This window comes from Gossypium raimondii, chromosome 7 (genome assembly GCF_025698545.1).
Source record: "Gossypium raimondii isolate GPD5lz chromosome 7, ASM2569854v1, whole genome shotgun sequence".
Lineage (NCBI taxonomy): Eukaryota > Viridiplantae > Streptophyta > Magnoliopsida > Malvales > Malvaceae > Gossypium > Gossypium raimondii.
The window spans coordinates 40,432,223-40,457,248 of NC_068571.1; the positions used below are offsets into that span (position 1 = coordinate 40,432,223).

The 25,026-nt window shown below is 32.7% G+C and overlaps 1 protein-coding gene across 2 annotated transcripts; it reads left to right on the top strand.

The window, feature by feature from the left end:
• Nucleotides 1–16,866: 16,866 nt before the first annotated feature.
• Nucleotides 16,867–21,212, top strand: LOC105791455 (abscisic acid 8'-hydroxylase 2). 2 transcript variants are annotated; one of them, XM_012619526.2, is made up of 8 exons: nt 16,867–17,187; nt 17,284–17,602; nt 17,690–17,839; nt 17,929–18,180; nt 18,302–18,391; nt 18,469–18,654; nt 18,985–19,103; nt 20,952–21,212. In XM_012619526.2, the coding sequence occupies exons 1-8, from the start codon at nt 16,925–16,927 to the stop codon at nt 21,046–21,048; spliced, it is 1,476 nt and encodes a 491-aa protein (XP_012474980.1). In that variant the 5' UTR covers nt 16,867–16,924; the 3' UTR covers nt 21,049–21,212. The 2 variants fall into 2 exon arrangements, with proteins under 2 accessions (XP_012474980.1, XP_052489144.1); XM_052633184.1 differs by lacking the exon at nt 20,952–21,212 and adding an exon at nt 19,255–19,430.
• The last annotated feature ends 3,814 nt before the right edge of the window (nt 21,213–25,026 follow it).

The following is a 25,026-nucleotide window of genomic DNA, read 5'->3' on the forward strand; positions in this document are numbered from 1 at the left end:
GTATTTCAGTTCACTCAGCAATTTATACATAAGTATAAATATGTCATCACATAAAATTCAGTTCGTATGCACATGCTTTATGAATGTCATACAGTTTCAGTTTAACAAAAAATATCATACCTCTTCGCTACACATCACACTATGAGTTTCCCAAAACTCATCCAACCTTATATATCTGGGTTGTGGATAAACCACCATTGATATGCAGTTACTGCCACTTGTTGTGGGTGCACAACGTATTTAATAATTAAACAAACTACCACTTGGTTCATGATTGAACCAGATATTTTCAGTTACTACCACTTGTTGTGAGTGCACAACATATTTGCAGATTAAACAAATTGCCACTTGGTTCATAATCGAATCACACTGTTTGCAGATTAAACTGTCACTTTTCCTCCGTACATATCATTCCACCCCATGCAATGCAATACGACACGATTTGTAATAAAATAAATCAACACTACCAGTACTTATGCTTAACATGCATTCAATTCATCACTAGCACTTAACATGCTTTAACATGTATTTCAATAGGGTAGTGTCAATATTAACACTAACATATTATATGTTTCATTATGTTGGCTTTAACAGGTATTTCAATAGGGTAGTGTCAATATTAACACTAACATATTATCTGTTTCATTATGTTGATAACATGTAATATACACTTCACATACGATATAACCATTACACTTTAGTCATTAAATCATAACTTCCAGGATAACACAATATTAGGGACTAAATTGAACACATAAAAACTCTAAAGACAATTCTAGGCATATACAAGGACTAAATTGAACATATCATACATATACATAATATTAATAATCTAGTCAATCTGAATCATGGATTCTAACATTATTTATATTATCATGGACTTAATTGGATAAAGTAAAACACTACAAATAATTCAAAAATCAAACAGGGACTAGACTGGTCACAACATAAAATTCTAGGTCCAAACTATAAAATATGAATAACAAGGGAAAACTGTAAAATCTGAAAAATAGAGGCAAAACTGGAAAATCTAAAAATTAGGGGTAAAACTGTAAAATCTCAAAAATAGAGGTAAAACTATAAAATCTGAAAAATAGGGGCAAAACTATAAAATTTGAAAACAGTGGACACACGGCCATGTGACTGGACCGTGTGGCAAGCCTTGGACCCTGTGGAGTATTGGGAAATGTGCCCATATTGTAGTAAATATATAACTGTTTTCTATTTATTTGAACGATGAATAAATAATAAAGTTAATTTCATATTTCACTATTATGTTTTTTGTATTTATGTCTTTTATATTTTGCATGCATAGCGAAATTGTGACAAGCAAATATTAGCTCATTGATTGTCTAAAGTTCAAACTGAAGATAAGTGGCATTGTAAAGAGCGTTTACATTGCGAGAAAGACAACTTACTTCAGTAGATAATCTAAATGAGTTTGTAATCTTGTAAAAGAATCAACTTGAGCATTTGATTCAAATACTGAGAAGGAATATTATGTCGTCTACAATTCCAATTGGGGAGATGGCTAGTTTTGGCTACCAGAGCTGTTGACTCCATGAGTAGAGACATAGATGTATTCATTGGTAGAATGATATATTGGACTGGACCCAAGATGAATTAATTTTGAATCTGTTTATGAATTAGTTCACTTGTAATGTTCATGGTGTGATTTTCCTAAATCCTGAATTAGTCACTGACCATGCATATGCAACTCATATACTTTGATATAAGTGGAGGTTTATGCTCTAAAGATGATCGAGCCCAAAGCTGGTATGTTGGGTACATGACTTGTGTATGGCATGGCTTTACTAGCAACAGTTGAATTCACAGATCAATTAAAGAGTTAATGATATCCTCTCATTGGCATTGTGTAGATTGATAAATATGGAACGTGACCATAGGTTGCTTACTCTCGAATGAGCAATTTATCACAGTCATTTGTTGACGGTGATCATATTAATCATTAAAAAGACACAATTGTGACAATGAGATAAAATAAGATTGTATTGAGTGAACGAATTTAACTCAAATAAATCAAGGATATCATATGAGGATAGCACACATGACGAGGTCATTGGACAAAGCAGTTGGATGAATTGCTTCCGTAAATAGTATACAATAAGGAGTTTTCAATCATGGTACTTCTTGTAGACTGACCCTTTGATTAAGTAATTCTGAATTATTGGAACGATGCTTATAGACATAATTACAATCACTAGAGCCTAATTGTATATGTCCAATTGGTCCCTCCGCTAGCTTAATAAAAGCTTGATCGGACTACATTTGAATCAAAAGAAAATTTTACGACTTTAGGAATAATTTAATTGAGTCGATTTATTCGATGTGGAATTAAATTAAGTGGTCGTGAGAATTGTTCAACTAGAGAATTTGATTAAAGAATTTTCTTAAAAAATTAATTTGGGAAATCTAAGTGATTTTTAGAAAAATTAATTTTGATCAAGTAAAATTAAATTAATCAAATCAATTAAAATTAATATGATATTTTTGAAAGTTAATTTTCAAGTCAGACAATTGGCCCAATAGATAATTGAAATTTAAAATTGAACCTGAGATCGTAATTTGGGCTCGGGAGCCCAAAACCAAGACCAAGACCGAAAAGTTAGTCGAACCAAGCTCGATATATGAAACTGGGCTAACAGTCCAAACGGTGGTTAGACCGGACCGGTCGGGTCGTCACTGGTCCAGACCGTACCGGCAACAACCGAACCGCCTAGGGGTGCCGTAAGGATGTCGTACTTGCATCATCGAACACGATGGCGTCCCAGTGGTCGTGACAGCTAGTCAACGGTGGTTGAGCAGTTGTAGTGTTACACTCCTACTAAGACTCTACCAATGAATTTGATTTCAATTTCATTATTCTAAAAATAATATTATTTTAATAGTTTAATATTAAATTTAATTAATACTTATCTTAATTGTATTTTATTAATTTTATATTAAAATGATTATCTTAATATTAATTTTAATTTAATGTTTATATACAAGAGAAACATTCTATTATTTTAATAAGATTTAATATTAAATTTAATCTAATATTTATATTGATAAATGTTATATTAATTTAATATTACGATGATTAAGTTTAATCATAGTTGAACTCTCTAAACTCTCCTTATATAAAAAGAGCATTGGGTCATTATTTACACACACTTGAATTTAAGAGAAAGTTGTAGAGAGAAAATTATCTAAAGAGATTATTTTTAGAAAATTTCTAGAGATATTTTTCTGATTTACAACTTGACCCAAAAGTTTAGAGAAATTGCAAAATTACTCTTCTAGTAGTTTTTGTGAAAATTTTCTAATTAAAAGCGAGACCACACTTGGCAAACGTGAGCTTGAAGATAGTGGAGAAGACTACTTAGTCGAAGCCCTCATCTTAGACGAATCGAAAAGGTACAATTTTGACGAAGTGTTTATTACTTTAGATATCACAACCAATATCCTATGTTGGAAAAAAATTAAAACTATGATTTTTCCTTAAATTTATTTGCCGCTGCATTTTTCAAACCTGTTTTCCAACATGGCCTTACACGACCGTGTGGCTAGGCCGTGTGACAAGCTGTGGCCGTGTGGAAATAGAAAAAATCGAGGTGCAAATGAGACATGATCGAGTGGAGGGTTCTAGCCGTGTGAGAATAAAAAAACTTGGGGTTTCAGGGGGACATGATCGTGTGAGTGGCCGTGTGGTCCACATGCCCATGTGGTTGGTTGCGTGGCCCTATTTTGAGGCATGATTTGTCCCGATTCGCTTGTAAAAGAAAACGCACCTATTTCCGGGATCTCAGTCGACATTCTTTGTGCTTAAATCTGGTCTGGGGTACCTAAAACAGGTTCTCCAAACGGGATTTACACATGAATCAATAACAAATTCCAAGATTAAACAAGATTATTAATAGTTTTGACAAAATTCACAATTGATCGTAATCGAATTGAAAGACTAGCGATTTCAGAACTTACAAGTTCTTACAAATCGAAACAAGAATACTTACCTAACTTTTGGTGAAAATACAGGATGTGATTGTCAAAAATTACAAAATCGATAAAGAAAGCGAGTTAATGTAAATCGATTTTGAATCGAAATAGTAAAATAATTCTAAAAAAAGATGTAAATTTTGATAAAAGAAAAGGGAAAATAAGAGAAAAGCAAAATATATAGAGAATAGAGGGAAAATCCTATTTAGGATTGGAAAGAAATTAAAATCCATGTCTAATTAGAAGAGATTGGAGTAAATACTTAGAGTTTGGAAATCCTAGGAGGTTGTATGGTAATTTCCCCTTTTCTACAAAAATTAAAAAAATATGGACGGGAATTGTGTGATTTAAACTTAGATTATAAGGGAGGATGGAGTGATACTTAACCATCGGGGTACTGCCCACACTTGGTTATTTTCTACTCCATTTAATATATATTCAAATATGATTTGATCATAGGTTACTGAAAAAACAAAAAAAAAAATTAGTTAAAGTGTGGCTTGAATCTAAGACCTTTTGAAAGTACACTAAACATTTAACCATTTACTCAATCATTTTTTTTACAATTAAACCCCTATATTTTGGGGTGGTACATATAAATTTTGTCACACCCGCACACGTATAGGAATCACATATTTAAAATATAAGTTTGCTTTTAAAAATAACATATAATAAATAATGAAATGTAATGTTTGAAACTAACAACAACACATAAGCAGAATATACAAAATTAAAATAAAATTAACTTTAAATAGTGAGTAAAAGGATATTTGAATAAGTAAATACATCATATTTAGAATATTAAATGCGCTTTAAGTGTTTATCATGGTATTGCAATTTTTCAAAGTTGATATCGAGTTAACTCAATTAATGATATTATCAAGATATACAAATAATGTGGATAAAATAATTTATGTAATCACATTGAAATGTATAAAAATATTAAAATAAAACTTTAGTTGAAGTAGTAATGAAAAGATTTTAAATTTTAAAATATGTAAAATTTGTATTAATTATTTCAATAATTTCTGTGGAAAGTAAATTAAAAGTTAAATATTAGTATAAATTAATCAACAAAGCATACTACATCGAGTTTCCAACCAGAGTTTTAGACTTGCACATCCCGATAATGATCACGTAAAGATCCTCCATATCATCTCATCACAAGATTTTCTACAGGAAAAAACTTCATTTTTAATGTCGACCTTACAGGGAATGACGTCTCACTTACATAAGAAAAGAGCAATGGGCTCCCCCGTAGTCAAAATTCAAAGTGCTGACCGTCATCTTGGTACAAGATCCAATCAGAATCAATCACATGGCTTATCTACTCCTCCGAAAGTCCACCTCGGAGGCATGACGTGTTGGGAATTTCGTTGCGGCCGCCCGCATTTAATTCCTGCCCATTTTCACTCTATCTTTTTAATTGTGAAATCACAAGTGCACACGTGTACAGTAGAAAGTGCTAAGTAGGGTTGGGCCCACGGTGGATGTGGACGACACGCGCGGATGGGTAGATAGAATTAAGGAAAAGGGCGTCGAGGGGTGATTGAGACAAGGTGGCAGTAGAGGGAGTCCAGATTGAAAAGTCGGACAGCTAGTAACACGCGCCTGTGGGGTTGCTTCCCTTTACTTTCACGTGTTTTTTTTCATCGAGCAATGTAGGTGTTATTTTGTTATGCATAAATCATGGTTGATTTTTTTTTTTTTTAAGTTAGATGTAATATTGGGACTTAAATTAGATAATTATTTTCTTATTTAATTTTTTAAAATTAATCCTTAAGCTTAATAATTGTTTTATATTAATCCTTAACTTGACCATTTTTCCACACTAAGATTAGACACCTTTAGAATTTTCAAAGAAATATCAAGGACTAAGTTCAAGAGCTAAAATTATTAATTTTAATATTTTGTTATTGGATTTCAATTTGAAAATTTGGTATTATATTAATTATGTCACATTTACTACGTGGATGAAAATTTTTATATAAAAAGTATGTTTATAAAAATTTATATTAAAACTAAATGAAGTTTTTATTTTTTGATTTTGTCAAATTCATAGGTCTTAAATTCAAATTCAATGAAAAGGTAAAAATATTTTTGTATTAATATTTTTCATTTTATATATAAATGTGTATTTTAATAATTTTTAATTAAGTTAATTTTCGGTTGACTCATGACACTAACTCAATTAAATATTTAAGTATAAATATTCATGTAAAAGTTCAAGAAGTAATAGTAACATTCCAAGTCTAGTTATGAATTTCATTTTTTATGAAAATTAAGAAATTATTCTTTATTTTAATTCGTTAAAATTTTATCTTGGTATTTAAAAGAAAATTTGGGTAATACTATTAAATATTTTGTTAAATCAATGAGGTAAAAATCAATGTTTTAGCGATTTATATATAAGAAATTAGGGAAAAATAATTGATTAACAATTTATTTGCAACTAATTAACAAAAACAATAATTCAGATTTAGGTATTTATCAATTACATAATCGATATTTTAATTTTGTAAAGTACCATAATTAAAATTTAATAAATTAAAATAAAGTGATTGTTTTAAAATATTCTGTAAATTAAAAATAAAATAAATTCAGACCTAACTTTTTGTGTTTTTTTTAAACATTAATAACTTTTCAGTTTATTTTATTGCCAGCATTTTGACCATATTATATGTGAATTCACATGGAATGTTTCAAAATTAATTTCTCACATTCGAAATGGGGACATAAGTCAATATTGTACTTATCCAAGAGATATTTGAATATTTGAATATGTTGTATGTTTTTAAAATACATAATCAAATTCTTTTATATACTTATATTAAATCACAATAAATGTGTGTACTTTATGGTTAAATGTTACTTTTTAAACATTTATATATAAGAAGTAATAGTTGGTCTCACATATATGTAAAATCAGAGTCACTGAATAGTAGATGGAGTAGATTTCAATTAACATTAGTTTCGAGTTTTGTTGATATAGGGTGATTACAAGGGGGAAGAGAAAGATACAAGGTCCGATTTACCCAAGTAAAGAAAGAGAGAGTTGGAGTCCAAGGAAAAATCAAAAAGTCCTCATTCTCTTGCATGTCTTAGCTTATATACAGTGGCAGACTTAGTAAGCACCCCTTAATATGATAAATTTTTAATTTAGACCCTTTATAAATTATAAACTTTTAAATTAGTAATCGTAAAATTGTACTTTGGGTTGGCAATGCAAAAACTCACGCACTTAATCAGTGGAGATACATCCATTGTGTCTCTACCTTTAGTTAGTGGAGATGCATGTGCGCGACACTATAGCTCAGTCTATGTATCTCCATAGGCATTTCAACATGTTAGCATGTCAGTGGAGACATATCCATTGTTCCTCTACCTCTAGTTAGTGGAGATGTATGTGCGCGATGTTATAGCTCAGTCTATAGAGACACACTATCTGCGTCTTGATAGCATTGTCAGAGGAGACGCATTAATTGTGTCTCTACTTCTAGTCAGCAGAAACGTAGATGTGTGTCTCTATAATTTAGTCTGTAGGGACGTGTCATTTGTGTCTCTATAACCTTTTTAGAGAAGACACATTCTTTGTGTCTCTACCTCTAGTCAATGGAGACACAATGCGCCTCTATAGCACAGTTTGCAGAGAGACGTAGTTTGCATTTCTATTGCCTCGGTGGGGCTTAAGTCCGTATTACTAAGCAGTTATTAATAATACAAATAAATCACTAAAAAATATAAGAACCAGATGACTAAATTAACTTGATATATCAAGTTTCCAAATGTAGCTTGTTTACAAGTCGAGCACCAAAATCTAACATTACATGTCCAGAAAATGTCAACCATAGCAACAAAAAAGAACAAAAAGAAAGTAGGTGATTATTATTTTTAGCTCCATTCCAACTCAAGCATATCCAAAAGCACTAGGAAGTCCATGTTGTCTTTACCAACCTATAGTAGTCGCCAAGTGTCACATCTTATCTCCACGATTTGTTCCAATATCATCTAAGCATTGCATCAAAGGATTATCAGATGAGAGAAAATTGTGATCAAATAATAGTAATCACATTGAATGTCAGAAACCACATGAATTAATATGTAAAATTATATAAAATAGTACTTCCATTAATTTGTTGCATAGAATCAAAGATTGAATTGATCTTCGCGTCTCGAGCTCGAAGTTCAGCTTGAAGATGAGCATATCTCTTTTCATATTTAGTCTGCATATCTTCATATTTTCGTTTTAACTCATCATTCTTAGCTCGTACTGCAGCTAATTCCTCCACATGCTTTTTCTGCAATTCATTAATCACTTAGTCCCTTGATGTTGTCCCCGTTGTTTTTGTGTTTTGTGAGTTTTGCAAAATCACCGGGGTTACACCAAGGCCATATCCTCTAGTCCTTTCATGCAAGTCAGGACCCATAACAATTTCATAAACTTCATTTTCAGAGGCTATCCTCTCCTCCTACGTCATGGGTTCCTCTATTTCTGAAACAATTTTCTCTAGTTCAGTCAATGCCTCTTGCTATCAAGCAGTATAAACCAACATATTATATCAAATTATTATATGGTCATAAACAAGTAGCATAATTCGCACAATGCAATGTGTCTAGGTCACTTATACATACCTAGAGTTTCTCGGCATGCTCATTTAAGAATGTGCCATCATCCTTGTAGTGTTGATAATGAAAATGTTTAAGTCGAGAAATTTTTCTATGCTTTTCTTCCTCCTAGAAAATCATTACCAAAACAATAATGTATAAATATAAGTTTATCGTAAAGAAATACATAATTATTGATTAAGAAGTTAAAAAAACTTACACATAACCAGTTTCGTTCAACAAAAGTCATTGGCCCCGTAGTATGAACAAATTTCATATGGGCATGTGATGCTACTTCAATATTCGACAATCTCTGTCAACATTCAAAGTAGGAAATAATGTATATATATATATATATATATGCGTAAGTACACAAATATGCATTTAATGCACAAACATGTTGCTAACTAGGTAATGAACATCTCAATAAAATTCAGCCTGTCAACATTCAGGCTATACTTAATCTCTGTCATTTAATCTCTGTCATATTCAGCCTCTACTTGCAAATCATTACAAAAAATTCAACTAGACATTTAATCTTTGTCAACATTGAGCATATACTTGTAAGTCATTGTAACACCCCTAACCCGTTTCTTTGACCGAATTAGGGTTACGAAGCATTATTGTACAAAACAGAACCTTAAACTTCAAAATAAAACAATAATTCAACTTAAGTATAAATTTTCAATAACTCATTCCAATTATAGCAAACATACACATTTGGGCCTTAAATCGAGCTTTCGGGACCCTAAAAATAATTTAAAAATGATCGGGGATAATTTTTAATAAATAAAAATTTTTTAAGAAAAACCTGAAAAATTGAGAAAGCAGAGGTCACACGGCCGTGTGGCTAGACCGTGTGACATGGCTCAGACCGTGTGGATATTCGAAGTAGGGACACACCACTTATCATGCAGATGCAATATGTCATACAATCAATGAGCATATCATGTTTAATATTACGGTTTCAACACTACAACATGCGTTTCAGTAAACAGAATCGATGTATGCCTTGCATACTTTTCATTTTACAATAACAGTGGCATGCGTACATGCTTTCCATACAGTCATTTTCACATATGGTATGTAATTTAAATACATACACGCTCAATGTCATTCATGGCATATTACATGCATATCAATCAACGTTTCAAAATTCAGCATGCTATACATGTATACAGTACATACAATTTCATTAGGACTTAGCAATCAAAGATTTGACATACTAATATACGATCAACCAATTACAGCATAAAGTCACACATCACACACAACTTAAACACTATAACAGCCTAATTTTCAGTGATGTCGAAAACAATGGTTCGAGGCCACTAAATCCAACGAATAAGCTTGTAAATTTTATTATTTAGTATTTACGAGCCAAATGTGATTTTAGAAAGATTTTTGAATTAGTAATTTATGTTTTATAAGAATTTATTAGGTCAAGTAGTTTTAGAAAATGAGGTATCGAGACCTCGTTTCTATAAACCGAGCCGTAAATATTTTTATAAATATTTATGGAGTGTCATTAAGGTGGTAGTAACGTTTCACTAGAAAATTTTAACGTTTTAATAGTTATAAAATTAATTAAAAAGAACTAAATTGAAAAAGGTACAAAACTTGTGAATTATAGGAAATAAGTGATTAAATATCTTGATAAATAAATAAGGGAGGACTTAAGGAGCAATTAAGCCTCAAGTAAAGGCATGAGGCGGCATAAGCAGAGAAATAAATAAAAATAAAGTGAATCAAGGGAAAAATTGTAAATTTTATGAAATTATAATTAAATAAATTGGATTCTAAAGTTTTCTAGGCCATTCTTCTTCATAATTTCGGCCAAAAACCATGGGAAAGAGATTTTAAGCTAGTTTTGCATATTTTTACTGCATGTGAGTCTAATTCTTGCCCTTTTCTTGTAATTTTATCTTTTTAAGACTTTTACAATTAGATCCAACTAGCTATTTCATTATTTTTTGATTTTATTGAAAATTTTGAACGTTTTCGTTGATGAATACTTGATGCTTTTGATGAAATAACATGAATTTAGATCTTTAATTTTGTTATATGATGATTTTATAAGGTTATTTTGTTAGATATTGATTTTAGGACGAAATTGTAAAAAGATTAAATATTAGGGTTTGGTATTAAATTTTGTTTATCAAGGGCTGTATGATAGCTTAGAATATTTAGATAAATTATCAATTAAGAAAAATTAGTTCATTTGATAGACTAATTAGTAAAGGGACTAAATTGCAAAAGTTGTAAAAGTTGGGGTAATTGTGTAATTTTGAAAATTGAAAGATATTAATGGTGAAGTGAATTGGAATTGAAATATATGCTAATGAACGCGTAATTTTATATTTTAGATAAAGAGCCCGTAGATACTCGTGAAAAAGAGAAATTAGCAGAATAGTCCCTGAACTTCTACAAATCTTACAATTTAACCAAGGTAAGTTCGTATAGTTAAACTTTAATAATTATATTGAATTTATGAATGATATTATGTATTTAGTATATTGTTGAAAATGAAATATTGTTAAATTATAAATTTGAAATGAATATCCGGTTTAAATGGAACGCGAGATTGACTACAATCGTTATGTGGCAAAAGACAGCAAAGGAAGAATTGACGGAAAATTACCCAAGTAAATCGAGGTTCAGCATTTATTGCGAACTTTCATGTTTATTTTCTGTTTAGCTCTCACGAGCTTCTATTTAACTCATATGAGTTTCTGTTCAACCTTAATGGGTTTCCATTCAGCTCTATTGAGCTTTTGTTTAACCCTTATAGGTTTCTGTTCAGCTCTAATAAGCTTCCGTTCAACCCTTATGGGTTTCTGTTTAGCGCTTATGTGCTTTTGTTCAGCCTTCGGGCTTCTGAAAACAATGTACTCATATTCGTAAGCCGTTCTTCGATTTGGTAAGATTTGGTAAGTGACTTATGTAATTAAAATTGGGAGACTTATTGATATTATTGATATTGGTTTGAAATAAGCATATTCATTGATTAAATTTGTGGTTGACAGGGAGTTTTAATTGAATGAATTTATTTAATTGATTTATTATAATAGGTTCGGTAATATCTATGTTTAACCCATCGAACTTACTAAGCTTCATTAAGCTTACTTGTGTTATTTAATGTTTTTGTAGATTTTAGTAAGGTCGGAAGATCGGATCAGCACATCAAGTCACACTATCCAGCTTATTCTGGTAGGTTTTAAAGGGTTCAACATAGTTTATATGGCATTTATAGGGATTGATGTGGATTAGATTTAAGTTGACATGTTTAGATGTTATGAATGATGTTTTGTTTACATAATCAACCTAAATATATATATTTTTTAATTTAGGAATAAAGTAAATTATGACATGGTTATGATAGATATATGCTTATAGGTATTTATTTAGTAGTAATCCCTTAGTAAAATTTGTTAAATAGACTAAATAGGTAAGTTTGAGTATTTAAGATATAAGTGATATTATTTTGTATATAATACATTATTTTGGCTTGTTTTGAATGTTTGGTTGTGGTATTTTGATGTGTTAAAATGTTGTATATAGGTTGGTATCTAAATGGGTGAGAAATGTGGCATTAAAATGACCTATTTTTGTCCACACGGGCAGAGACACGGGTGTATGTCTCAGTTGTGTGTGACACATGGGCATCTGGTTGGGCTGTGTGTCCCCTATATCTTTAAAATTTAGAAATAGAATACCTAGGTTTTCGCACACGACCTAGCACACGGGTGTGAAGCTTGGCCATTTGACCTCTGCACCTTAATTTCATAAATTAGTATGCTCACACGGCCTAGCACACGAGCGTATGGCTTGGCTATGTGACCCAAGTCAGAGAGTTACACGAGCATGAACACGGGTTGGGACACGACCGTGTACCTCATTTCGAATGCCCACACGGCCTAAGACACAGGCGTGTCTCTTGGCCATGTGAGCCACACGGGCGTGCGACCCCTGTACCTAAGGAAAAAATTTGAAATTTTGGGAGAAATTCTTTAAGTTTCCGGTTTAGTCTCAACTTACTTTTATTGTGTATTTTGGGCCTCGAGGGCTCATGCAATGGACAATATGAGTAATTTATGATTGGTTTCTGAAATGTATATTAAATGTTATGAAATGTTCGTATTTGATCTGAAAAGTTCCGGTAATGTTCCGTAACCAAGTTCCGGCAACGGATAAGGGTTAGGGGTGTTACATACACAATTCATTCGGTCTCAATAGGATATTTAAAAATCAAGCTATCTATTTAAATACGTACCTCGCTCGGCTCCTTATCTACTAGCACTTAGGCCATTCGGTCATTCCAAAACCAACAAGCAAATTTAGCAACACTAATCTGTAAAGTCAGCACTTAATATTTAGATGAGCCTAGATGCGAATTGCACTTAATACAATTAAATATGATTTAAGACATCCTTGAAACACCCCTAAAGGGTTCGGTCTAGATGGCACCATACTTTTGCATTTTCAAACTCAATCTAACAAGCAAACTTACACTGTACTGATACGAAACGTGAGTGTGAACGAGATATGTTATCATTATTGATCTGGGACGTTAAAATCAGTTCCTAAATCAGAAATAATACACAAAATCAGCAACCAAAAATCAATTTAAGGCCTGAAGACATTAGACCAAGAACAACAAAATCAATAAAATAATATCGACACAATATCTCGTTTAAATTCGCACTTACGCTTTCATTGGTTACTAGATCTGAGATAATGATTTAAGCGAACTTGAATGCACTCAAATTAGCCAAGTAAAAGGCTTTTTTACTAGTGGAAAAATGAAGAGAAATTATGTTTAAAAGGGAAACAAAAGCAACAAATTTCAACAACCAAATGTAATGCTCAAAGGGCAATAACACCACTACATACAACAACAAAGGGGGCTGGCTTGAGCGGCACAAATGGAGATTTTTGGGCAGCGGAAGGGATGATTTTAGGGTGGAAAACAACAGTAAAATAGCAACAAAAATAGACACAAAAGGGAAAGGAAAAGAGGAGAAAAGGAAATCTAACCGACACCACCACAAGTGGAGGAGAGGGGCAGTAATAGACAACAAAAAGAGACGATTTTTGGTGACCAAGTTAACAATATAATGTCTAGGAAAATGGCAGCAAAATCGTAGGAAAAAAGAGAGCAAATGGACGACAAAAGGGGGGAAAAGAATTAATGAATAAGAAAAAATATAGAAGAATAAGGAGGGGATGAAAAGGACTACAAGTGTAGAAGCAAAAGAGAGAAAAACTAAAAAATAAATGAAAGAAATAAAACATATATACCTAGGTTTAACTAGGTTGGGTGGCACAACATAGGAGAGTGGGAATAAAAATAGCAAAATTAATAATTCGCAAGGGAAGGGTTTGAACACAAGTTTCAAAGTCTAATTCACTAATGCTTTACCATCAAGTCAATTATTCATTCTTGAAATAATTCTACAAAATTTAAATTTAAAACATAGGATGTTACAGATATGGTAGAGTATTTTTGACAATTGGGATAAAGAGATACTTCACAATCATCCATAAGATTGATAACTTCATCGGTGGTTCGTCTAACATCCTCAGAAGGAAGCAAAGTGGAATCAATACCACCTCCACCATTAACATGATCACCGTGACTAAATTCATCCCTGTCATGTACTGTCACATTTAATCCAATAGCCTAATTTATCAAGTCCCTAGTTCTTAAATAAACATTAGTATTATTCAAACTTTTCGTATGACTTGCCATATTAGGGGAATTTGGTGGTAAAATTGGCGCAAAAATTTCTCCATGAAAAGTCCATCTCTTATACCCCTTCACAAAACCATATAGACAAAGATGATCATGTACATCTTCAAGACAGAGAACTTTATTAGAACACTTCTTGCACGGACCATATACGTTATAGTTGTTTGTGCAGTTCTCGATGGCATATTCAATGAATGAAGCTATTCCATTCATGTAAACCATGCTAAATCTAAGAGCATCAACCCAACTTTTGTCCAATGTCTACATCATAAACAATATAGTGACTTAGTCATTTCAGCGAATATATAAGGTACATGTTCAGTAACAAAGTTATTCATTATTTGCATACGTACAGATGAAATACTTATATCATAAATTTATTCATGCAATGGATATTTGGGATAATATACATAAACGTAAACAAAACCCCCCATTAAACTTGATATAAGTGAATTTGAAATCATATGGATTGATAAATTTTCAAGATAGTGAATATGGACATACCATTGTCTCTATTCCAAGATCGTGAATTTGTAAGGAAGCAAAAATTAGGGAGATTGAGAGATTGGCGTTAGAAGAAAGAAAGCAAGATTCAAGAGACCTACGAAGAAAGCAAGAACATAACATTTTGGTGTTTAAGTTGTGGAAAACAATTTAGAGACCTATGGAAATGATGACAGACGTCTCTAAAATCAACAACTTAGGAGACGCGAGATAGCGTCTCCATAAGTAATGTAGATAGACACATCCTAGTGTCTCCATTGGTTTGTTCCAAGGAGACGCGATAAAAGCGTCTCCTTAAGTTAGACATAAGGACACGTGCCGCAGTGATGTCTCTTTAGTGCCTACCTAAGGAGATGCTACTTATGTGCATCTCTACATATTGATGCGAGTCAATTTAAGAAGACGCAATCCTGACGTGTCTCAAGTCATTTGTTACCTTTGACATATTTTGTTGTAGTGAGAGTTGTGGGGATGAGTTAGAGGTCAGAGGTCATACGAGCACTATTGTTACATGTTGGTTATTTTCATGGTACATACTGTATGGTCCTTGTTCTGTGTTTTAGCTTATTTTGCCTTAACACTATTGTCCTTAAGGCTAGATGATAGTTAAGGTTATTTGTCTTTGAACAGAAGTCTTGGGTGATCAAATTTGGGCTAGTGGTACCTCGTGAGAGATGGGGTAGGGGTACCTTGCAAGGGGTCATTGCGAAGGGTCAAACACAAACTGTTTGTAGATCTGTCACATGCTCTGTGGTACTGTACGTGCTTTGTGGTAACGAGATATAACAAATTTGATCTCTAAACAATTCCTACCTTGTCCCTTACTTAAAAAAAATATAACTTGAATTATTTTAAAACTTATTAAATAAATATTAAAAAACTGATTGAATAAATAAATAAATTTTTTATTTTTAAAATTTATTAATGATAAAATTGAAATTCATAATTTTTGTATTTATATTAAATATGACATCACTATCAAAATATTATTTCTATCGGTCATTGACTATATAATTTATTGAAATTCAATATTAAAAGTAGTAAAGTACTTTAAAATTATATTGGTCCAAACCAGCAGATCAAATAAAACCAATAAATTCAAAGTTACATAATTTTCTTAAACTTGGAAATTTTCATTGAAAGAAAAATTACCAAAAACCTAGAAAAATATTTCCTGCTATCACCTAAAAAAGTGTGTGAAGAATTTTGTTACAGTTGTCTTTAGATTTTGTTGGAATTTTTAAATTTTCTGAATAACTAATTATGATTGGGTTTGGTTTTAGTTTAATAAAATGAGTTTTGTTTTATAGTTTTTGAATATTTTGATAAACTGTCAAGATCTTTTTCAAAATATTTTTTTAAAATAAATTTTAAATTATTTCACTATTTTAAATAAAATGATTTATTTTAATATCACAAAAATTAAATTAATTATATATTAAATGAAAACAGAATTCAATAATCATCCAAATACTTGTATTTGAATCAATTTTGATTTATGAAAGTCATTATTTGGATAGAAAAGAAAACTTAAAATTAAAATCCCAAATAAGTAGAGGCATTTGCAAAGACAACCATCTGTCACCTCCTGTGAATAAAAATTATGAGCATAAAATTATAAAAATAACATGACATAAAATTATGATTAATTGTATAAAATTGCTAAACACACACACAAGACATGAAATACATCATTTAAAAGAAAAAAAAGAGCCTACATAATTGAATCCCTTGAAACAAATAAATTAAGCCAAAATTAGGGGAAGTCATAGATATTCCTAAAATAGCAAAATTGAAAAGAAGTCCAAGAAGTGGGGGCATTGATCTCATCTTCGTAAATAAAAAAACACTGAAAATTCTTTTTAGTGAAGGGGAAAAGTAAATGAGAATTGAAAGAAGCTAAATTGAAGTGTTCCCAAAAATGTGGTGACGCGTGTCAAACAAGTGCCCCTCGTTTGAAAAGACCACTTCATCCTTCAACAGCTATTATATAAATCCCACCACCTACTCCCCCATTCATAGCCTCTCCCATCTCTTTCTTCATTCCATTCTCATTCTGTAACCATGCAACTCCAACTTTTCTTCCCATTTCCATCACCACCACCACTACCCCAAACTCCCACCCTTATTATTACATCAACTCTGTTCTCTTCTTTCTTCTTCTTCTTCTTGGTGGTGCTGGTGCTGGTGCTGTTCTCTAGTCATCAAAGGCGACAACCCAAGGGTAAAATTCTGCCACCTGGTTCGATGGGTTGGCCTTATATTGGAGAGACTCTCAAGTTTTACACCCAGAATCCAGATTCCTTCTTTGCCAACCGACGAAGAAGGTGCACATAGAAACAAATACCACCTATGAAAAATGGAACACACAAGCTAATGATAGAAAACTCTACCTCTTTTTTTTTTCTTTTCTTTTTTTATAGGTATGGGGATACATTCAAAACTCACATATTGGGGTGTCCCTGTGTGATGATTTCAAGCCCTGAGGCAGCAAGGATAGTTCTAGTGACAAAGGCTCATCTTTTCAAACCAACATATCCACCAAGCAAAGAGAAGATGATAGGGCCTGAGGCTCTATTCTTTCACCAAGGTGCCTATCATTCAAGGCTGAAGAAATTGGTACTGGCAGCCTTTTTACCTTCTGTAATTAGAGGTTCAGTTTCAGAGATTGAACAAATTGTTTTGAAATTTCTACCAACTTGGGAGAATACCACAATTAACACTTTACAAGAAATGAAGAGAGTATGTCGGTTTCTTCTAACTAGTAACCATTTTTAATTATCACCATTTTTATTTTTTATTTTGGTTCTTATTCGTTGGCATGCTCAGTACGCTTTTGATGTAGCAATGATTTCTGCCTTCGGCCATAAACGAGATTCAGAAATGAAAGGGATCAAGCAACTGTATCAATGCCTGGAAAAGGGTTACAATTCTATGCCACTAGATCTTCCAGGAACTCCTTTCCACAAAGCAATGAAGGTAATTTCTTTTTTCCATTCAGATTCTTTCAAGTTGAACTACCTCTCCATTCTAACGACTTCAATCACCTCGTCTGTTCTAAAAAAAAGGCTAGGAAGCAGTTGAATGAGACCCTGAGAAGATTGATACAAGAGAGAAGAGGAAATGAGAAAGCAGGAGGAGGAGGGTTGCTGGGAAATTTGTTGGGGGCCAAAAACCACAAGGTTGATCAACTCAGTGATTCCCAGATTGCTGATAATGTAATTGGAGTCATCTTTGCTGCTCATGACACCACTGCAAGTGTCTTAACATGGGTTTTAAAGTACTTGCATGACAATCGAGATTTACTAGAAGCTGTCACCGTAAATTTTCTTTTCCTTCCTCGTATATGATATTCAAGTTTTAAATAAAAAAAGAGGAGCAGTCAAATCTTGTTTGTATATCCCAATAAATATACACATTCAATGTCAATCTATATCGCAGAGGGAACAAGATGGTATTCAACGTAAAATAATTGAAGAAAACCGCAGGCTTACGTGGGATGATACAAGGCACATGCCATTGACTACCAGGGTACATAATCATTTTCACATTAAATTAAAAGAAACTCCATTTTAAGAAGGATCTTAATTAAATAAACTGGATTTCAGGTGATTCAAGAGACACTAAGAAGATCAAGTATTCTATCATTCACGTTTAGAGAAGCAGTGGAAGATGTTGAGTTTGAAGGGTATTATATCCCAAAAGGTTGGAAAGTTCTTCCCCTCTTCAGAACCATTCACCATTGCGCTGATTTCTTTCCTCAACCCGAAAAATTCGACCCTTCAAGATTCGAGGTGAGTGAGTGACCCGCATTCAACTCCAATATTTGTTGACTTTACATATATCATTGCCATGTTTAAATAAATTTGGAATCCCTGACCAAGATTCGTGAAGTGGGACATCCAATATCCGGTTTAGACAGAAATATAAGGTTATCAATGAATTATCTAATTTTTCCTGCTTTTGGTTCTGTCCTTTTTCGTGTTTTTAGTGTGTTCTTGATGAAATTTAAAAGATTCCGAGACACGTGAGTTGATTTCGTTGGCTAGTAACAGTGCAATTTGAACCTAAACTAGATTATTACATTGTCATCATATGTTAATGTTTTGTTGTGATGTTTGCAGGTGCCACTGAGACCCAACACGTTTATTCCTTTTGGCAATGGAGTTCACTCTTGTCCAGGCAGTGAACTGGCTAAGCTTGAGATGCTTGTTCTTCTTCACCACCTCACCACTAGTTACAGGTACCCATTTATTCTCTCTTTTTCACCCTGAATTTTTTGTTTAACCCTCCAATTGAAGAGCATAATCATTCTCTCTCTCTCTCTCTCTCTCTCTCTCTCTCTCTGAAAACATAAGATGAAAAATAAAGCCACGTATTTTATTGTTTTTCAGGTCTACTCATAGTTGACTAAAACGGCGATTACATAGTTAAAGTGGTCCTCTTGCTTCCTTAGGCTCTAGAAATGGTCCTAATTGATTAGTACTTTTAGAGCATCTAAAGCTTCTGTTTTTTTCCAATTTAGTACGATGATAAATTTAGCTATTAAAATTTATAATTATTTTATTAATTTAGTTCTATTTTTTACTTAAATTTAATCATTATTTTTCAAAAAGAGAAATCGTGTTTTTTTAACAAAATATTGTTTAAAACATTAATTTTTAATATCGTTGGTGCGACAATTGCATGACAATCCATGTGTGTTTTATGCTAACATAATATGTTTTGTCTTATATACCATATTAATAAATAATTTAAAATTTATAAAAATAACAAATAATTCAAAATCCAAAAAGTACATGTAGATTATCATGATGACTTTCACGTTTAAAATTTAACATGTTAATCAAGATTTCGTTAAAAACATCTTGACTCTTTTTAAAAAGTTGATAATTAATTTTAACAATTTTTAAAAGAAAATTAAAATTAAAATTTAATTAAAAAATTAAATTGAAAAAATTTAAGCTAAATTTAATATTATTCATTCCAATTTTTGAACACCAAGTCGGTGGTACTTGTAAGTAAGACACATGTTCATAAATCATTTAATTGAGCACCGAATTCTAAAGTGAGCTCAGCTCGACTCCACTCCAATATATCGTGGATATTTTCGGAGGTGGCTGTGGTAGCTTTCCAGCCAACAAAAGATTTGGCCTTACAGGTGGCTACCATGCGCAACATTGTTTGACCAGACACTACCAAACCTTTGGAAAACAAAAACCTCGTGTCGTGTTTGAGCCAAAACAATGTTTCGAAGGCATTATGTTTATCCAAATTCAGTTGTATGTCAACATGTCATGCTTCACATAGAAAACAATTGGGATTAGATAATAGTGAAGAAAGTATAATAATAGACAAATCAACTAGTTTTAAATTTTTAATGAAGTTACAGGAAGATATTAAGACATAGAAATGAAAACCAAGTTTGGTTTGTCGACAATCTAGAATACAAGAGTGGGACCCTGTATTAATCATCAGCTTATTGCAAAACATAATGGGACTCCGTCCATGTTTTTGAGACATATGTTTGTTTGCAGTCCACATCAGGGATTCAAAGCCAGTGAATCCTTGTAGTCTTGTCCTTCCTCGTATCTTGTAATATGATGAACATAAAAAAAGAGGGGACTCCCCTCTTGACTTTTGAGTTAAAAGAAGAAAATGACGGATTTTAGCCAGCTGGAAAGTCTCGATTAAATGGCTATAAGACATGCATGTAGGGTTTTGCAAGCTATTATGAACGTATGCATTCAGTGGCAACCTCTCTCATTTGAAACCACGGCTTTGATCTGCAAGTTTTGCGCCACACCATTTGTTAGTTTGTCGTTTTCTAACAAGATGATTTCAGTGCATTTTTTTGGGACATGTTGCACAGTATGAATTGCTTGTTTATTTTGAAATGGTTATCTACTAAACTTGGGATTATAGAAAGGAAAAGCTGCATGATGAGGATAACTATGAATAGTTAGCAAGTTCGAATTTTTAACAAATGTTGCCATCAATGTTGTTTTCAGTATATTTTTCTTATTGACAAATACGGAGATCTTGCAGCCGTTTTCATTGAAATATTTAGCCCTTCAAATTTTGACTGCAGGTGGCAAGTTGTGGGAGATGAAGATGGAATCCAATATGGTCCCTTTCCAGTGCCCAAACGGGGCTTACCTGTAAAGGTCACCCCCCTGCAAAAATAAACACTAGGATTTTAGGATTTGTACTCTATCAAGATTGAAAAGTCCTTCAATGGGAGCCAACACAGTTGCGAGTTAGCCCCCCTTGAACCTTTTTTGTTGTTATTGTTGTTGTAAAATTTGTCTTTGTAAAATCTTTCGTAATTGCTTAAAAAGATTTATTTAGATATGGGTTTTCATTTTGTTTTTGGTCATGGCTTATTCTGGTAAAGTAAATGTATGGTGTATAAAAACAAAAGAATAAGAAAAAGAGAAAAAAAAGAAAGTGAGTGCAATGGTGCATTTGAAAGCAAGTTGGTTTGTTGCTGAAGATGGAATCTGTGTGGCTTGGAAGGTGGATAAAGTAGTAGCAATCAATATTCCCAGATTTTTTGCTCTCAGCATTGGTCTGGTTTAGGCTGGTGCAAATAGAGCCCAGACATAACCTTTGTCTAGAACGGATTTTGGCCCATAGAAAGTTACCACCAAGTATCCGATTGCCTAGCACGTGGCACTAGTGGGTCCTGCACGTCCGTGTCCCACGTCACCCTGAGTTTCAGCACAAGTTTACTCCATACAGGTTGAGGGTACTAACAGTTTTGTGAATTTTGTTTAATTCTTTATTTATTGTTTTGTATTGGGTTTGATTTTACATTATAATTACTGTATTTGTGTGTGTTTGTAATAATAACTTTGAAAAAAAAAAAAAACAAGAAAAAGAGATTTTGAAAGGGATGGTCCAATTCTTATCAAGTTCCGTGATCTTTTATTACAAGGCATTGAACCAACTCTTGTGACTTTTTAACAAATTACTTTCATTCACAACATGTTTGTAGTACACAAGTTCCTGACATTGTCCCATCAAAACGTGAAAAAGGAAAAAAAAACTCTGATACCCCTCACCGGTGTTGTTGAGGTGGATATCATGTGTCTTGAGTTTGGACTGTTCCTATTGTTGGATGGTAACTAGTAGTCCACATTTGAACTTTGCTGGTTCTATGCATTTGATGAGGGATTTGTAGCCAGCCCTCTCTTAGGTTAGGTTCTTAAAGTACTTAAAAGATGGGAAGGATGGTGCCCACTTCCATCAGGCAAATTGCAGCACATGTCAGTAGACATGGCATTTAGCCCACCAACTGAGCAGAAATTAAAGACAGATCACATGAACAAACTGCTTAGTTTTTTGAGCAGAAAAATATTTTCTCTAATCCAAACTATGCAGTCAAGTAACAATTTAACTAGATCTATTTATTTATTTATTTATTATAAGAGAGTTTTGTCTATTATTATGATTGTTTTAGAACGAATGCAACTTGACTCATTTGTTTGTCGGGTGTTTCTTAGCCAGCGCAGTATCTTTTGGCTTTGGGTTGGGTGTAGGGTTTTTTACTTAAATATATTTAAAAAAATTAAATACCTAAATGAGTTGTCAGCTAGATTAATTACTGAAATGGTACGTTTTCTTTAATCGCGCCTATTTGACAGGCGCGAATTAATTTTTTATATTAAAAAATATTTTTTAAATAAAATATAATTTTTTATTAAAAATATTTAAATATATATACAGATAAAAATACAATCAATAGGTCAAAATATGGGTAAAAAACAAGTCGCGTCTGTCAGATAGGCACGACCAATCGAGCCTGACGGTAGGCGCGAATGGTCTGCCCGCACAGTCCCCCTATTGCAGCACCTGCTACTGCATGCCCCCACCCCACTGCCCCCTCTGCCTGCACAGTACCCCTCCTGCAGCAGCCGTTGCTGCATGCATGCCCCCTGCCCCGCTCCATCTGCTAGCAATTGTTGATGCATCATGCTGCTGCTGTGTCTAGTCCTTTCAATGGGAAAAAGTTGCAAATGGGGGACCTTATAAGCATAGTCCCCCAAACCCCATCCATCGGAAGAGAGAAAGAAAAGAGAGAAAGGAGAAGAAGAAGAACAAAGAAAGAAAAAGGTAATGTATTATTTTAATAAATAATTTTGTTTATAATTTAAAGAGTTTAATTAAGATATTGTGATTTTTTTTGTTATTAATTATTAATTATTAATTATTTATGTTTAGTGTTTATAGTTTTGGATTAATATTTTGTATGAATGTAATTTTTTGCTTTTTATAATTATTTTAAAATTAATTTGTTAGTAATTTAGGATTATGTTATAAATTTTGTGTTTGTAATTATTTTAAAATTAATTTATTAGTAATTTAGGATTCAATGAGTTTAACATATAAGTTTATAAAATAAATTGTTGTGTTTAATTTAGTGTTTGGTGAGTTTAACATATAAGTTTATAAAATAAATTAAAAATCATTTCATTTGAAAATGAATTTGGACAAATGATGTTTAAGCTCATTTAATTTTTTAAGTTCTTGTTAAGTATTGGTATGTTAATAGTTGCTGTTAACTTATTTAATTTTTTATATCAACTTGGATATCAATTTGTCCAAGTTTAATCATAACCGACTCTTTTCATAAATTTATATACTTTAAAAATATTTTTATAAAAAAATAATTGTAGAAATATTGAAGAATATAAATCAATTATTAACATACCAATACTTAATGACAACTTAAAAAATTAAAAATTGATAATAATACATTAATAGTATCAATTAAAAGAGTTTCTCAAAACTCATAATTAAGATTCTTATTTTGAGCAATGGAGTAGAGTTTTGGTGTGTGAAAAAATATGGGATATGGATATTTTATCTACAATAACAAGTAGGATATGAATCTTGAATTCTATTTAATGCACTTTTAGGAATTTTTATTGTAGGTAAATTATGGAAAATTATTAGATATTTACCGTGTTTTGTTTCTGAAATTTGAAATAATTATTGTATTTTTTGAAACAAATTAAATGAATTTATTTTTTTAACTGCAGATTTGCAGCAAATGGGTTTTTTGATTAATAATAATCACATATCAAGTACTATTAATGAGATGGTAATAAAATTTTTATTTGATACTCATGTTATTTGCTGAATTAAATTATATTGTATTAACTATTTTACTAATTTAATGATGTCAGGGTCCGTACCGCATATTGAGGGGTCATGTTAATAGTGTAGGGATCTGCCAGATGAACGCCTAATACCATACTTAAAGTTAGCCGGGTTCAGATCAGCAGCATTGATCCGGACTTTTGATTTGCGATACAACTTGATTTTTGTTTTTTAAGTCTAGTGATGGCGTCCGGAGACCCACACATTTCATTTGTCGTGCGAGGAGTGTACCGTCACTCTAGAGGATGTTGCACTACAGCTCGGGCTTCACTCTAGACAATGTTATTAACTGTGCAGTTCATTTGGATGTCGTATTCTGTTTCAAAAATTATGGCGGTTATTCTCATATCTGCCCATGTCCATTTAAACCTATGATGCATTAGCGCACTCGTTATCAATTTTCAGGTAGTAGAGTAGTATCATGGCGATCGAGTACTCCAACAGTTCGGTTGCATCCAGTATATCCCGACACTGCCAGTACGATTGGGAGAGATCCATGGGATGAGCAGGAGGGGGAGGTATGGAAATGATTGGGGAGAAGTGCATGAAGAATATATTATGATGTGGAACAACCGATTAGGGAGGGTACATCAGATGAATCGTGCTTTGTATCTGCAGCCCTCATTAGAGTACATACAGTGGTATTGTGAGATAGGGAAACGATTTTTGTTTGGTAGAAGGTCAATGGTAGTCCTTCCGCATACGACACAAATTGGGCAACCCCTTCTAGATCCGTATCATGCACCAGAGCCAGAGCCAGAGCCAGAGCTAGAGCCGGAGGCAGAGACGGAACTACATTCTGGGGATAGTTCTTATCATCCAGATTTGGGGGACGATGACTATTTCCCGGGCTCGTCAGGCCACGAATATCTTTCAGAGTTTGATATCTTCATCCCACTACCACCTCAGTACTCCAATCATCCTAGCTCATATCCACTTCAGTACTCCGCTCCGTCCGGCTCGTATCCACTGTTGTACTCCACTCCTTCCGGCTCAAG

Excerpts from the sequence above, each read along its gene's own strand:
- LOC105791455 (XM_012619526.2), top strand. The coding sequence starts at position 16,925 with ATGCAACTCCAACTTTTCTTCCCATTTCCATCACCACCACCACTACCC. Across the intron at positions 17,840-17,928 it reads CTTTCCACAAAGCAATGAAG|GCTAGGAAGCAGTTGAATGA; the intron begins GTAATTTCTTTT and ends TCTAAAAAAAAG. Across the intron at positions 19,104-20,951 it reads CACCTCACCACTAGTTACAG|GTGGCAAGTTGTGGGAGATG; the intron begins GTACCCATTTAT and ends TTTTGACTGCAG.